The 17,575-nt window shown below is 35.4% G+C and overlaps 1 protein-coding gene across 2 annotated transcripts in view; it reads left to right on the plus strand.

Annotated features, from left to right (window-relative positions):
- SKAP1 (src kinase associated phosphoprotein 1) overlaps positions 1–17,575 on the plus strand; it is a 286,859-nt gene that overhangs the window by 63,372 nt on the left and 205,912 nt on the right. For both annotated transcript variants that reach the window (XR_012008932.1, XM_072780245.1), the window contains exon 3: positions 608–633. Coding sequence is in view for 1 of the 2 variants with exons in the window: in XM_072780245.1 (XP_072636346.1) it covers positions 608–633 (26 nt within the window). In the remaining variant the exon portion in view is untranslated. The remainder of the gene's footprint in view (positions 1–607; positions 634–17,575) is intronic.

A 17,575-nucleotide genomic window follows, 5' to 3' on the forward strand; every position in this document is an offset into this window, starting at 1 on the left:
GGGGGAGGAGGGAGATGATGTTTTGGTTGTCATAACAACTGGGGTTGCCACTGGTATTAGGTGCTGAGGACCAGTGATGCTGATTATCCCATAATACACAGGACAGGTTGTCACAAGAAAGAACTGTCATACTCAAAGCCTATAGAAATGCTGATGAGAAACTCTGGACCATGGCTGTAACCTCATAGGACGTTTCCAGCAACATGGTCAAAACGGTCTAAGAAGTTACAGTGAGGGATCCCTGGGTGGCGCAGCGGTTTGGCACCTGCCTTTGGCCCAGGGCACGATCCTGGAGACCCAGGATCCAATCCCATATCGGGCTCCCGGTGCATGGAGCCTGCTTCTCCCTCTGCCTATGTCTCTGCCTCTCTCTCTCTCTGTGACTATCATAAATAAATAAAAATTAAAAAAAAAGAAGTTACAGTGAGTTAAATGCCACTGAGAATCTTTCAAATCTCAGGGACAAGCTTTTGGTTTTTCTCAAAGTGCCTTGGCTAGTTACGAGTATTTAGCAAGCCTTTTAGATTAGGTGCTGTCTCTACCATATATGCCAACCAAGACTGAAATACAAGTTTGATTTATCTTTATTCTTTTCCTTGTATTTCAGGTACTATTGGGATTTGCAGCCCCAAGGTGAGTGCTTTTTGGACATTTATGGTTTTACACTAAAAATGTGTGGATAGTATTGTTGACTTCTGCGTCTTCTAAATAAGCTTCTACACAGAATGGTATTAGCCATTTCTAAGGAAAGTTAGTGGAGTGTTTAATTAACCCTCACCCTGCTGGGCTCCCCCACCCTGCTTTTTAGCAACAAGAGGCTCTGATGCATCTGCCTTCTGAGTGGATTGGTGCTAGATTATTTTACTGAACCAAAGCTATAATATGCTTTTACTCCTTGAGCTTTGTCAGATGCCAACAGGATCCACTAACATTCAAATAAAATGGTGGCCGAGTCCATAATAAAAACCTTGGGAGGGCTCCAACTCAGCTGATCCTTCATTTGCTCCAGAAATAAATTCCAGTATGTTACCTCCTTGGTCACAGTGCTCTTCCACACAGCCTGCCTGTCTGGCAGCAGAGAAATGTCAGAAATGGAGTAGTGTTGAAATTCCCACTAGAGCAGTGTTATCACATTTTAATATGAGCCTCACTGCAGCCTTGGTGCTTCTAATTGCTTTCAAACCATTGTTTTCCTGCTTTTGCTAGATGAACCCAGCATCTGGCATGATTCTAAAAACTACAACAGACAGCTGTGTGCAAAATTAAAAAAAAAAGGAGAGCATTAGAACATATTTTTAAAAGGTTCAAAATTGTATTTTTTTTCCAAATTCAACTTGAAAGGATGTCTTTAAAGTGTACATATATATTTTTCTTTTTAGTGCTCTGACTGAGAATATCAGAAACATATTCTGAATATTAACTCTTAACCTATTATGAATGGAGGATTTTTATTTTCTCAGAGAATCAGGAAGAGTTTTAGATCCAGCTTACAAATAGCTTTATGAACTATTTTGCTCTAAAACTTTTTAAAATCAATTGTAAACTTTCTAGTTTTCCTATTTCTATTCTCTTAATATTATCAATGTATCCATTCTCAGTGAGCAGTAATACCTTAAACTCAAATTGTGAGGAATGATACTAGTTTTACGAAAAATTTAATTTTCCTAGATCAAACTTGTAGTGTATTTGAAGTCGATTTAGGCTTTTCTTTAAAAGCAAACTAGAAATAAAAATCTTACATGTTTAAAACTTTTTGACTCTTGTAAGTTAGTCAACGGTATTTATAATATTTTAAATAATGTGATGCAGCATTACTATATATCTCACTGTCCTAAAGCACTTATGGCTAAAAATGTAGACTAAGAATAGAGAATTATATGTAATAATGTAGCAGTTTGCTTTGCAAAGTGTGAAATATGCTATTCAGGCAATGGCCCCATATAGTTCAGGGTTTAACAGATGTTAACCAAAATCCACAGGGGGCAGAACATGAATGTGAACTGTGAAGGTAGAATTAATTACCTAAAGGAGAAATAAAGAATTAGTGTCAGAGCTATGGTATAGTAATGTATTGAGAAGAGAAGAGAATTTTAGAGTTGAACACAAGAAACTGTATGGGACTACAAAGACAAAGGGCAGATCTTACCAGAGTCTTGTAATAGTGGCATTGCAGTCATCCTCCGGTTTGTGGCAAATTCCACCCAGCCTTTCTCAGAAAGAGGACAGAGGTAGAGCAGCCAAGGGGACAATTGAAGAACAGAAAGCTGCATTTGCTTCTCAACAATGACTGGATATATATAGGAAACTCTTTGCTCATTTAGAAGCAAATGTAGGGAAGATCAAGTTGGAAAACCCATACTTGTGTCTTGCCCTCAGCCTTGCTCTTCCCCCTAAGACATTTTTGGGAGTAGGGTATCTTTTACCTTGCTCTTTTGATCAGATCTTAGTTGACTGTGTGCTTCAGAGAAATTGGCAGGGTGTGTGGGGGCAATAATAAGTTTCTGTAAGGTACTAAAGGACAGTTTAGGAATATGAAAAGTATAGGAATATGTAAATAAGAACAGCTGGCAGAAGAATTTAGAAAGCCCTGGAAGATTAGGTAGTATTGGGAAGGGAGTGAGAAAGGACAGAAATGATGGCCTCCAACTTTCTTATCATTTTTATCTATGGCAGGATCCTCGTGCAGGAAGATGATGGGATGAATTTGATTAACTCTAGGCAATTGCCTAAATACACACTTGTGTTCTTTAGGATAAAAATAAAATAGAGTCTGGTGCCTGGAAGGAAAATAGTTCTTTTTAAAAAAATATTTTATTTGAGACAGAAAGAGCACACAAGCAGAGGGGCTGGGAGGAGGGTAGGGACAGAGGGAGAGTGAGAAGCAGACTCCCTGCTGAGCAGGGGGCCCAACTCAGGGCTCCATCCCAGGACCCTGGGAATCATGACCTGAGGCAAAGGCAGATACTTAACCAACTGAGCCACCCCCCACCCCAGAAAATAGTTCTTAATTATAAAAGATCCATTATTTATAAATCTATTGAGTAGCTACATTTAAACACCTGGCTATGGAAAAGTCTATGAGTTGATACAAGGTGTTGAAAGGGTAACCTTTAAAGAAAGATGCTTGGGTGAATGGACTGCCCAGGCATAGAGAAGACTGCAAATAAAATTTTTCTTATCCATCATTCCATTCAATCCCAGGTTTAATGTGAGTGGAGGAGTGACCATTAAATAATGTCAGGGAGAGTCTTGTCTGTTCTGGGGAAGATACTTGGCATGTTAGAAAGAATATGGACATTGAGGCTTAACACCTCGTATAAATCCCACCTAAACCATTTAGCTAAAGGTCATGTGACCTTAGGAAGTTGCTTAATTGCTCTGAAACTCCGCTTCCTCATCTATAAAATAGGGGATCTGCCAGATACTGTGCTAAGTCCTTTATATGCACTATCTTATTTAATTCTCAGAACAGGGATGTGTGGGTGGCTCAGCAGTTGAGCATCTGCCTTTAGCTCAGGGCATGATCCTAGAGTCCCAGGATCGAGTCCCACATCAGGCTTCCTGCATGGAGCCTGCTTCTCCCTCTGCCTGTGTCTCTGCCTCTCTCTCTGTGTGTCTCTCATGAATAAATAAATAGAATTTAAAAATAATTATCAGAACAGCCCTACGAAATAGACACTAATAAACCCAGTTGACAGACATGGGCACTGAGGCACAAAGAGATTAAAAATTATTCAAGATTGTGCCCCTCGGGATCCCTGGGTGGCGCAGCAGTTTGGCGCCTGCCTTTGGCCCAGGGCGCGATCCTGGAGACCCAGGATCAAATCCCACGTCAGGCTCCCGGTGCATGGAGCCTGCTTCTCCCTCTGCCTGTGTCTCTGCCTCTCTCTCTCTCTCTGTGTGACTATCATAAATAAATAAAAATTAAAAAAAAAAAAAGATTGTGCCCCTCAAGGATTCTAACTTGGTCATACTGATTCCATAGCATTCACTTTTTTAAAAGGGTGTAGCTTTTTTGAGATATAATTCACATAATATTAAGTTCATCCTTTTAAAGTATACAAGACAGTGGCTTTTAGTATATTACTGAGTTGTACACTCATCACCACTCTCTAGTTTCAGGACATTTTCATCACCCCTAATAAGAAACCCCATGCTTATTAATAGTTCTAAAGCCAATGCTCTTCATCGCTGTATTTTACCATCTCGTTGCAGTACTGTTATGAGGACTAGTGGTAATATGTGTAAGTCCTAGCATGGAACCTGGATACTAAGAAAATGTAGTTCATATTTACAATAGTGTTAATGGCAATTCTTTCCCTCACATTTCCACCCTAATTTTCTTATCGGTCTACTGTCACCTTCCTGAATGATGTTTATTAATAAAGAATGAAACATGGGGAAAATAAAACAACCCAAATAATTTATTACTTTAATGTAGAAGGAACATAAATGAAAGACTTCTTTTAATGAGCTCAAATATGATTGGAGAATGTGAGAAAGGCTTTTTATTTTTATTTTTTAATAAGACGGATTCCTTTGACAATTCAGGTCCTGCTTGCTTTAAGAACTTTTTGTCTACTTAACGTTTCACTTAAAATTACAAAGAATATTCACTGGAATCTTTGCCATGGAGCTTTTACCATTTCATTAATCAGATACTCAAAACATGATGCTGATCAGATGTTAAACAACATTAGTTTTACCTTTTAGATATGCTGACAGTCTGACGTTACGGCATTGAGCCAGCTGATTTACTTTATTATGTTTAGTTTCTCTTTTTATAAAATGAATTAATAATCAACAGTTATAGTTTAATCAAATTTGAATTACAAGGCACAATGTTTATAATTAAAAATTTATTGCTAGAAAAACATCATCATGAATATTAGAAAAATTGCTCATCATAGACCCAGAATCTAAATCAGATAAAACAATATTTAAATAAAAATTTAAGAGAGATCTTATGTATATAAATACATACAAAAAGTCAAAAAAAGTCATTTTTTGTCCAATGGTCACTCATATTACATTTGTGTTGTGATAGTGGTAAATATGGGCCAGTGAAATTTCTTGCCAGCTTGAAGATTTTTTGAGTGTTTTTATAAGTGGTATAGAGAGTTTCTGAGAAAATCATTTAGTATATTTTAACATGAAAATTTTCCACTGTGTAAATCTTAAAATCTCATGAAATGGCAAGCCTATATCCCTTGTCAAGGTAAATTTATGCCTAAAAATATAGCTTGGTGAAAATGAGTAATGCAAAGTGAAAAAAGAAATGTTATTATAAAGTCTTATTAGCTATAGATTAAAAGATTTAGAAGGCATATCAACTAATGTGTGGACCTTATTTTCATCTTGAGTCCGATAAACTATAAAAACTTGTATCTATGAGAGAATTGGAAATGTGAACACTGAATATTTTATGTCAAGAATCTACTGAAAAGCTTTTGCACAGCAAAGGAAACAATCAACAAAAAGAAAAGGCAGGGGATCCCTGGGTGGCGCAGCGGTTTGGCGCCTGCCTTTGGCCCAGGGCGCGATCCTGGAGACCCGGGATCGAATCCCATGTCGGGCTCCCGGTGCATGGAGCCTGCTTCTCCCTCTGCCTGTTGTGTCTCTGCCTCTCTCTCTCTCTGTATGACTATCATAAATAAATTTAAAAAAAAAAAGAAAGAAAAGGCAGCCTCCTGAAAAGAAGACATTTGCAAATCATACATCTGATAAGGGTATTAATTCCAAAGTATATAAAGATGCAACTCAATATCCATAAAACCTCCAAGCAACCTGATTTAAAAATGGGCAGAGTGTTTAATAGACATTTTTCCAAAGAATATATATAAGATGACTAACAGGCACGTGAAAAGATGATCAACTTTACTCATCATTAGGGAAATACAAATCAAAGCCACAATGAGATATCACCTTACACCTATCAGATTGACTAGTATCAGAAAGACAAGAAATAACAAGTGTTGGCAAGGATGTGCAGAAAAGAGAACCTTTGTAACGGTCGGTGGGAACATAAATTGGTGCAGACACTATGGAAAACAGTTAGGAGGTCCTAAAAAATTAAAAACGGAACTACCATATGATCTGGCAATTCTGCTTCAGGGTGTTTATCCAAAGAAAACAAAACACCAATTCAAAGAGGTATATGCACTTCTATATTCGTTGCAGCATTATTTACAATATGGAAGATATGGAAATAAGCTAAGTGTCCATTGATGGATGAATGTTTATTTAAGACAATGAGGTATATTTATACAATGGAATATTATTCATCCACTAAAAAGAATGAAATCTTACCATTTGGGACAACATGGATGGGCCTAGAGAGCATTATGCTAAGTGAAATACGTGAGTCAGAGAAAGACAAATACCATATAGTTTTACCTATATGTAGAATCTAAAAACAAAACAAATGAACAAACAAAGCAGAAAGAGACTCACAGATACAGGAAAGAAACTGTTGGTTACCAGAGTGGCTGAAATAGGTGAAGGGTACAGACTTCCAGTAATAAAATAAATAAGTGATGGGGATGTCATATGCAGCATAGGGAATATAGTCAATAATATTGTAATAACTTTGTATGGTGACAGATGCTAACTAGACTTATCATAGGATCCATTTCATAATTATATAAATATTCAATCACAATGATGTATCCTTGAAACTAATAGCTTGGATGTCAATTATACTTCAACTAAAAAATAATCTATTGTTAATTTTTTAGGTGTGACAATGGTGTTAAGCTTTTATATTTTTAAAGAGTCTTTATCTTGGAGAGATGCATACTGTGTTATTTAAAGATAAACTAATAGATATCTGACATCTATTAGTCAGAATAATATTTTGAGCACTAAAATAATAGATATTCAAAATGATATGGGAGAGGAAGAAAGAAATGGAGTGGGGATATATATGAGATAAGATGAATCATAAATTGACTCTTGTTGAAGATGGATGACGTGTATATGGGGGTTCATTACACTATTTTGCCTACTTTTGTATACATTTAAAATTCTTCATAATGCAAAGATAAAAGAAAAAGAAATACATATTGAGATTAATAAAAAGTGACAATTTTTGTTAATGAGATGTAGCACATTAAACATAAAATACTTTATGTACTTTAGACACAAAAAACATTTTTAAAAAATTTCAAGTTTAATATTTTGTGATGGAAAGAGCATGAATTTTGACGTCAGACCTGAATTTGAATCCAAACTCCTCTACTTACAAACTGCATGAGCTATGGCAAGTGACATAACCTCTTCATCTACAAAATATTGCTCACAATTCTTGTTAGCTGTAAGAAATTATAATGAGATTATGACCTCATGAAGAGAGCTTGCCACCTGATAGTCACTTACTAAAGTGGTAGCAGGTATTATTTTTATGTTTCAAAGTAGGGCTATTTGAGTAAATCCACGTATAGAACTTAAACAATATATTTCACATGTCCTCATGTAAAATTCATCCATTCCAGCTGAATCCTAGTATAAGGCCATGTACATATTTGTGAGGTTTGCACTTAAAGGATGTGTGTGGAGAAATTTTATTGGTAGGCGCTTCAAAGGTTAGATTTATGAGCTTGTTGCTCTGTAATGTCTGAGACATGTTGAATCGAAGCATAGATGTCATTTAACTTCTCGTCTCTTACTATCACATACTTGGAGCATGTAGTTATGACAGCTACAAGAAGCAAACCATTAAAGCAGCTAAGAAACACAATCTTTGCACTAAAAAAGGAGAAAAGGGTTTCCCTTTGAAGTTGAAGAGAAGTGTTTTTAAATTAATGGAGTGTACAGTGATTTTACTAAGTTTTATTTATGAAAATACTCTTTGCATTCATGCCAAAAGGTTTTAGCACAGTCGTAAGTAGGATTTATACAAAGAAACACAGCCCAAATTTATGATGTGTTTGCAACTGTAAGAAAAAGTCTGAATTTACAATATTTGTAATTTATTGTTAAATATCTTTCTATCACTATTCCCGGAATGCTAATATTTTATAAACACAAGTGTTGGTTATGAACCTAGAATATCTTAACCTATACTACTTTTTATGAAGAAATCTTCCAGAATGTTTTCTATGTTTTGGGGGGATTTTTTTTCTTTTGGGAATTTAATAGCGGGAAATGTACACAGGATGAATACTCCTGCGTTTGGCTTTAGCCCAACCTTTTAGCATCAACAATCTTGACAGCTGGTGTTGTGACTTGACTTCCTTTAGGCCTTTCCCTCTTTCCTTATTTGCTACATTTTATACAAATTAATCTGTAGAAAGTGGATATACACACAAGTTGTTTTTGAAGTTAATTACTGATTTTGATACCTTTTCAAATATTTTACTTCCTATACATCTACTGTTTGGATTTTTTTTTTTAAGAGTGGACCCGCATATTTTGAAACTAATACACTCTTTTATAATGATCGTCAAAAAGAGATTTTCTTTTTTTTAAGTAAAAGGACTCACTTTTTTCTTTCCAATGTTAACATTTTCTAAGATTTTTATGTTTTTTCTACATGCCCTATTCTGGAGTAAATGGTATTGAAACACAAGAAAAAGAACTGAATTTCATGCAGTTGAAGGAAGAAATCATTGGGATCATATGCTGCTGCGCTTCTGTATTCTCTACACAATACATTATGGACGAGTATTGTTTGGAAGAGCAAAGACTCCAAACAGCCTGAATGTCCAGCATTAGGGGACTAGTTTAATAAATTATGTCACATTCATTTAATGGAATGCTACAAATAGGTTAAAAGAACATAATACATATATATGTGTAACATGTAAAGCTCTCCAAGGCATATTGTTAAGTGAAAAGGCAATTTAGACACACAGTGTACAGTTTGTTTCTGTGTGTGTATAAATACAGGCCTTGCATATGTGCTTGCTTTTATTTATGTACAGAATATTTTTGGAAGGATACATATGAGTCTATTAACAATGGTAACATCTGCTAAGGAGGATATCTATATGAGGGGGTGAGAGAAGCTTCATTATATATATCCTTTGGTACTGTTTGAATTTTCACCATGTGCATGTATGATTTTTTAACTAAAATTGGTTAAAATGAAAAATGAGATAAAGCAATAGGTACTGATATGGAAGAACCAGAAAGATAAATGAATAGGAGGAAAAGGCAGAATATAGAACTGGACAAATGCTACCATTTGTTTAAAAAATACCACTAACACAGACATTTGTTATATTTAGATAGAAAATTTATATAACACCCCCCCCCCAAAAAAAACCTCACAATGGTTGCCTCGGGAGAGAAGAACCAAGAGAAGGGAAGGAAGATGAGTTTTCATGATATACCTTCTTGTAATGGTATAATATATATGATTTTTTATGTGGTATATGTATATAATTTTTGCTCTGGGCATGCTTAACTTTTTAAAAAATCTAATAAACAAGTTTACTATAGTTAACAATACTGTATTGTATGTGTGGAAGTTGCCTAGAGTAGAACTTAAAAGTTCTCATCATAAGAAAAAGAAAATTGTAGCTATGTGAGGTGGTGAATTCTGAGTACACTTATTTTGGTGATCATTACACAGTATAATAAGATCCCTATGTTGCATCTAAAACTAATACAATAATATATGTCAATGATATCTCAGTAAAACTGGGAGCAAAAAAGAAGCTTATAAAAAAACTACATTTAGCACAGTAGTGAGCTCCTTTTCAGTAGAATCATGATTTGATAGCTTCATATCTACTCAAGGTTGTTGTTTTTTTTCTCTATCTCTCCTTATTTGTTTTTTACATATGAATTTATAGGCAAGATCCTGATGATGGTAAAAAATGACTGCATTCATTGTTGTTTAGTGGTTGAGGGCCAGCAATATATAGATGTACTGAGTTGATTTATCACTTAAAAGAGAATTTAAAAACATGATAAAGTAGTATCGTGTAATACCCATGGTCACCAATAAAGAATGCCTTTCTTTTCCTTTTTTTAAAAAATATTTTATTTATTTGAGAGAGAGACAGAGATAGCAAGAGAGCATGAGTAGGGAGGAGAGGGAGAAACAGACTCCCCATGGGGCTCAATGCAGGGCTCCATCTCCAGACCCTGGGATCATGACCTGAGCTGAAGGAAGATGCTTAACCTACTGAGCCACCCAGCTGCCCCACAAAGAATACCTTTTTACTTTATCTTGGTCTTTTTTTTCCATATGTGGTAATTAAAAGTTCATGAAAGTTCATGTTTTATGTAAATGGCAGAGAAAATAACTGGTAAATAAATGAGTGCTTTAAGTTTCATTAATCTGGGAACTTGTGTTGAGGGAAAAAACTGAATAAATGATTTTTCCTAGAGAGTATTATCCCTGGACTAATTAATACAGAAAATCAGGTAAGGAGTATAGTTTCCAAACAGAGAATTTTGTCATAAGAATTAATCTACTTCAGAAATTCTCCTTCTACTGACTTTTCATGTTCTGGACACAAAATATTGAGAGAAATGTGTAATGTATGGTTAATTTGAATACAAAGCTTTTTGGTTTTCTACTTAAACCTTTTGTGAGTAAATATGTTAAGTCTTTGGGTTTGAAGGCCAGTGAATTTGTTTGATTTTTTGGAAGCATAATAAGATGATGGTTGATTCAAATTATAAAGCATTACTTTTCACTGTGCTTCCCATCAACACATACTTCTCTCAGAAATTTGTTTAATAGTTATCGCTTACCAGTATGGCTAGAGTATCACTAATTCAGGAAAGAAATGGTTTAGTTATGGACAAGAGGGATTTATATGATATCAAAATGAAGCTTACAATTACTGCTGACTCTTGTGAGGCAAAGAGTAACAGAATCAATCTTCGAACCTACCCTTATCAGATGACATGTATTTACACAAACTTGCCAGCCTGAAACAGTTCTTGATCATAATTCATGTCCATAAGAAATTTCCTAAACTTAAAATGCAATACCACTTATCCTCCTTAAGATTTGTGCACTTTCCTCATGTTAGTGATATACTAATAAAAAAGGAAAAATAAATTTTAGAAATAGGGAAATGCTCTTCCATGTGAAACTTCTGTCCCAAAAGAGACCAAACATTGAATGGAATTGTTGACAGTGAGAGATTTTGGTTGTTGGTGTTGTTGTTACATGTTGTTTTCGTACGTGGACAGGAATCCCAGTTTGAGGTGAGGTAGGCACAAGGAGGCTGAATCTTGTCACTGTCTATCATTACAGATTTTGTGGTATTGGGGGCTGTATTACTCACAAAGAGAAGTAACCTCTTCAGGGTGTTAAAAGTTGTTTCACGTATTCAGGCCTGCTAATTTTACCCATAATCTTTTCTTTATTTTATGTTGTTTTATTTTTACTCTTTGGACTTCTGTAAAACTTTTTTTATGTCTACCCTTAGCCTGTAAATTCCATAGTTATTTTTTTTAAGATTTTATTTATTTATTTGATAAAGAGAGAGGGAATGCATGAGTGAGAGGAGGAGCAGGGGGAGAGGGAGAGAGCATCTTAAGCAGACTCTGTGCTAAGCTCAGAGTCCGACCTGGGGCTTAGTCCCACAACCCCGAGATCATGACCTGAGCCAAAATCAAAAGTCAGGCACTCAACTGACTGAGCCATCCGGATGCCCCTAGGTCATGTATACAATTGGCCTTACAGTTTCTCTCAAGAAGAGATGTTAATAAACTAATTGGAGTATAACTGATCTTAGAATGCCTCAGAACTGGAAGTGGGTGCTAAAATCTACTACAATTTGTTATTTGAGAGAAAAGAACAAAAAAGATGGGAGGAGAGAGCAAGATGAACCAGTAGTAATAAAATTACTATATTCGTGTGTAATTATATGTATATATATTAAAGATTCATCTATTAGAGAAAGCATGAGCAGGAGGGGCAGAGGGAGAGGAAGAGAGAATCTCAAGCAGAGTCCCCACTGAGTGCCAAACCCAACATGGGCTCAATCTCACAATCCTGAGATCAGGACCTGAGCCAAAATCAAGAGTCGAGTCACTCAACCGACTGCACCACCCAGACACCTCATGTAATTTATATATATATATATATATATATATATATATATATATATATTAGGTATATATATATTTTTAGGCATTTTCTTACTGTGAGACTTAAATCATGATGGTACCAGAAGGGAAGTACATTCTTTAATTAAGTCAGGTCAAAGCTGTATTTGGGTGTGGAGTATGTTGGCTCATTTTATATGAGGCAGAGTCAGAAATACCCAGAATGCAAGAAAATCAGAGGGTGCTGGAAAAAAAATTTAACTTATTGATCTGACAAAATAAAAACTTGTACTAAATTTTGTAAACATGAAATCCATGCCAAAAAATGTTGTTTTAAAAATCACTGCAACAATAATACTACTACAGTAAATTTACAGTAAATTTGTATCCCAGCTCTTTCTTCACGAAATCACTGACCACATTTGTCTTTGTTGATTAGTTCCATACCTAATGGAACTACTGGTATTACTACTATTTATAATAATTAATACTTTTGATTATAGATTTACCTTACTGAAGTAGAGAAAAAACACTAATTAATAGCATGTGTCATAAATTCAAGTCATTGGCTGTCATTCAGTATGCTTTGTCTTTGAGTAATGATCGTAATTTATAAGGTGTACAGACTTGGAGACTGTACAGCTCAGTGGATTAGAACAAGACCTTAGTAATAAGACTAGGTGGGGTCAAAGCCAGCTCTACCACTTATGAGTCACTTATGTGACTTTGGGTAAGTTATATAATCTTTGTGTATCCATTTCTTTCTTTTTTTTTTAAGATTTTATTTATTTAGTCATGAGAGACACAGAAAGGCAGAGACAAAGATAGCAGGAAAAGCAGCCTCCTTGCAGGGAGCCTGATGTGGAACTCAATCTTGGACTCAGGATTGCACCCTCACTGAAGGCAGACGCTTGACCGCTGAGCCACCCAGGCGTCCCTGTGTCTCAATTTCTTTATCTGCAACTTTGAGAATTAAATGACATAGTATATGAAGAGTCTTGACCTAGAGCCTGTGCCCAGTACTATTTCAGTAAGCTGTAATGGTTTTATTATTGCTATAACTGACTTTCTCCTGTAAGTCAAAACATGTTGAGAATTCAGTTGAATAGCTTCATAATAAGAATTAAACATTGAGAGAGAGTACAGTGGTCCAAGGAAGACAGAACTATGAACCCATAGTTCTAGGTTATGATTGCCTGGTTGACATATGATAAATGCACTTATTTTACAATGTATTTATTCATATATACCAAAAACTTAAGTTTGCATGTTTTGAATTCTGTCAAAATCTCATTACTATTCTAAATATTCTAACTCGGCAGACTCCATTTTAGTACCAGTTGAACAATAGCAGTGGGATGCTGACAGGCTATAATTTGCCTTATGCAGTGTGTGTTGTCACATATACAATTATCTGGTTTATATTTGTTGCTGCCAGCCCTCCAGTTTGTTAACATCCAGGAATTGTACCCTGTATAAAACCTAAAAAGGGTTAAAAAAAAATCTTAGCATTTTCAGGTGGGGGAGGGGTAGGAACAGAAGGGTTCACTTGGTGGCTACCTTTTCTTTTTCTTTTCTTTTTCTTTTTTAAGAACTAAGATGATGCTATACACTGCAGCCCACCCTACTGGTCAAAATGAAAAACTGCATCATGAAGGACCACTTTTCTGAAGGAGGGGGAAAAACTTTTCAGTTGGTTCCCAGGGGCATTTTCTGTCCAAGCCCCCCACTGACAGATGTAATTCTTTTGGAAATATTTTTAAGCTGTGCTACTCTCAGTTGTTGGATTCACAGGTGTCATAGTGATTGTGCTATAAGCATCTAATCAATTTTATTCCACTTCTGATCATTTAGACTGTGCTCTTCTCGGCAATCATAACCTAAAGGTTCTTGAGAAATCTGTTATTCTTAGCATAATGAAAATAATACAATTAGTAAACAGTATTATGAGCTAAAAAATAACTTAACCTTAGGCTCAATTTATTTCTTGTACATTTAAGATCTCATTGAGGCAACTTTTTACAAGAAAGATAAATGGAAACTTTCTTTACCTGGCCTATCATTTGTTCTGTAGACTTAATGACATTCAGTACTATTATACTCACTGCCAGGGCCTTGGGAGGAAGAAAGAATATTTATACATTGAGTTATAGCCAGATGTAGGAGGAGGAGAAAAAGAGATGGGTTGGAAGTCAGAATGTAGAGAATGGAGAAGAATTTGAGACCTTCACAACACGTGGATTAATCACAAGAACTAACCACGCAAATCCAAATGGATATTTAGAAATCAGTGAAGCCTCTAAGATGTTCCGTGGGAAACACATATATTTTCTAATGCATGAGTATGTGCAAAATGTTATCTAATTTATAATAGAAGTGTTGACAGGACTTTAGCTTTGGTGTTGCAAATGGACTCCATAACATATTTACATGGAAGGAACATTTCACATATATGGGCACATATGTACCCAACCTATTTCTGTAGTTGATGTTATATTCAATAACTTAGGTGAATGGTTATAATAAGGAATAATAAGCTGCAGTTTTTCCAATCTTACCTTAGTTCAGCTTTGGGAACTACATTACTATTAAATTGGTCTATGAAAACCTGGCAGTATTAATGCTTTCAAGCATGAAAACTAACTGTATTTGGATCAGGGACCTTTATTTATAGCATTTTATTTAGAATTTATTAGTTTAAGGAGGGAGCTGTGTGTCTCATGGGTTCTTAAATATTAAATAGAGTCAGAAGTCGTGTGTTGCCTTCTAATAGCAACAATAAAAACAAAAGCCAAAAATTGTCGATAATTCTACATTAATTTCAGTTTCCTTATTTTATCCAGAGATACTTGGTGAAGTGATAGCAAACCCTGGTAATTTTGAACCACGCCATAGAAACAGTTGGTTGCAGATGTGAAAAAAGTATTTATAACATAGCTCACGATTAATTAGAAGTAAAAGATGATGGCTTCATACTAACATGGAAAAACATTTGGGCCTTTATATACTGAATAAGCAAACATATTTCTGTTTTATCTATTTGTTACCGTCATGTTACTTTTTATGCTTAAACTGCTTTCCATCTTTTTTTGATTACTTTGGTGAAGATATCCTTATGGTCTGTTTTTGTTACTAAATAGTACCTGTAAGTTCAGAATCAGATGGGTTTGCTGTGAGTCAAAATAGCTACAAGGGGAATATCATCATGGTTCATTCCCCCCCCCGCCCTATTTTATTTGGAATTGAATTAGGAAATGAAAGTTTTTAGCAGTTTAATTCACTTCTCCATAAAGTTTATGGAGCAGCAACAGCTGGTTGAATCCATGGCAGAAAAAAAGCCAACTTCTAGTGGCCAAGCTATTGTTTCAGAATTAAGGGGGAAAACTCATTAACTGTTAATGAAAACACTGGGAATAAAAACAAATAGCACGGAAGCCCTAGCAAATAATTACCTCACACCTGACACAAAGCTGCTTTATATTTTTGCTCCAAATGTCAGAAATTCCCAACTTATCATTCTATGGAGCATGAATGAAATTGAGTTTGATTCTCAGGAAAGAACAATAGAGAAATCATCCCCCTTATAGGCTCCTCAGTATGATACTCAGTGGAGAACCTGCCATTGACTATACTAAGGAGTGTATCTAGCGCCCAATTCTTATGACACTTAGGATAGAGGAGCAAATTACTAGCTAATAGCAGATGAACCCTTGGTATAGTTTCCCCAGATCTTGTTTAGAAATACAAATAAATGGGACCAGAGGTAGTGGATGTGATTAATGGAGATATTGTGTGTTAGAATATATATCTGTATAGAAATATATTGATTCTGAGCAAGTTGCAATGGGAGAGTGTGTCTCTAGCGGCAAGGGGTCTTGCTTGTGAGAAAGCCACTCTAAGCAATGGAGTTCTAAGCCCTAATTGTAGAGCTGCTGAATGGAAGTGTCTGTCACTATAGTTTGTGATCATTTATGTCTGATCCCACTGGACTATGGTAGTGGCCTCTTGCAACTGTGATTCTCAGAGCTGCAGATGAATCCAGCGATCACTTGCGGTTATGCTTTAAGGAAAAATGATGTTCTAAACTTAAACAAATCCAAAATGACCACAGTAATTGCTGGTTCTCCTATAAAACTTTTCACCCATGCATCTTGAGTAGTTGTAATCATTTTAATTACATGGGAGTGTCTATTTATATAGTGTTATAGGCTTTTTTCTATGTGTGCCCAAGGGAGTTGGGCCACTTGATGTGACACTAAAAACACTTATAGCAACATTTCCATCATCAGGAACTAATTATGCTTGGATGTATAACATATTTTTTAATGTTTCCCCCACCACAACCATTTTTAGTACTAACCCACGCTCTGTTTTTGCTGCCTTGAGCTGTATACCTTTGTTATTGTATACTTTACAAAGGCATGGTCTTATATTTGGCACAGGGATGACTGTTAAAAGCCCACCTTATGTTGAGAAACCATAGGAAACACAAGTGAAGTTACTTTTTCATCTGAAGTTGATACATTTAATGCTAAAGCGAGGCAGGTATTTTGGATGATATTTTTTAAATGGAAACTCTAAATGCAATTAAATTGGATCCTGAAACAGAAAAAGGACATTAGTGGAAAAACTGGTGAAATCCAAATAAAGTCTATAGTTTAGTTAATAGCAATGTACCAATGTTAATTTCTTTGTTTTGATAGAAATACCATAGTTATGTAAGAAGTTGGGGGAAATTAGGTGAAGGGTATATGGGAACTCTCTGTAAGGTCTTTGTAATATTTTCAGTAAAATTATTCCAAAATAAAATGTTCATTAAAGTACAGCAAAACAAAGTCCCTCCTGACTGGCATATTAAAAAAAAGCCTGGAATGCTGGAATATATGAGTAATTTTGTCAAATTTCTGAAGCAAGCAGAAAACCTTGAGTCTAGAACAATAGTTGAGAAATAATATTTAGTATACCTACAAATGTTAAGTTTTGCTTGACAATCCAAACTACTTCTTTTTTTAAAATGGATTTTGGTCTGGCTCAAAAATTTAAAATTCCTTTAACCTCACAGTTCACTTTCGGGTTACCTGCCAAGCAGTCCATTTAGATTGTTTTGGTAATATAATTTCAGTGGATTTGCAAATTCCACTGATGTAAAATTTGAGTGCTTTAACCCTCAGTCCAGTATTTGAGAATTTTTCTAGTTATAAGGGAAATTTCACAGTAATACTATAAGCATAACTATAATAAGCTTTGTATCCTGATCAGTAGCCTAATAAAGGAGAGCATTTGTTCAGGCTCTGGACAACAACTGCTGTGTGAGGCTGTTGTTTGTTGTTGTTGTTTGTTGTTTTTAACTTTTCTTTTCCACAATAAACCCCATACTTTATTTCTAAAGTCCTTTGTCTGCAGGTGTTCAACTCCGTTATGGACAAGCTACCTACCATTGAGCATTCATAGAAGAGACTAGATATGATCATCTAATTTATTGAAAGAGAAGGCTACCGCCATTCTCTTTGTATCATTTTATATCCTCCCTATCCTTCCAGTTTAATTGTAGGAAATA

Source organism: Canis lupus, chromosome 16 (genome assembly GCF_048164855.1).
Source record: "Canis lupus baileyi chromosome 16, mCanLup2.hap1, whole genome shotgun sequence".
NCBI classification, from domain to species: domain Eukaryota; kingdom Metazoa; phylum Chordata; class Mammalia; order Carnivora; family Canidae; genus Canis; species Canis lupus.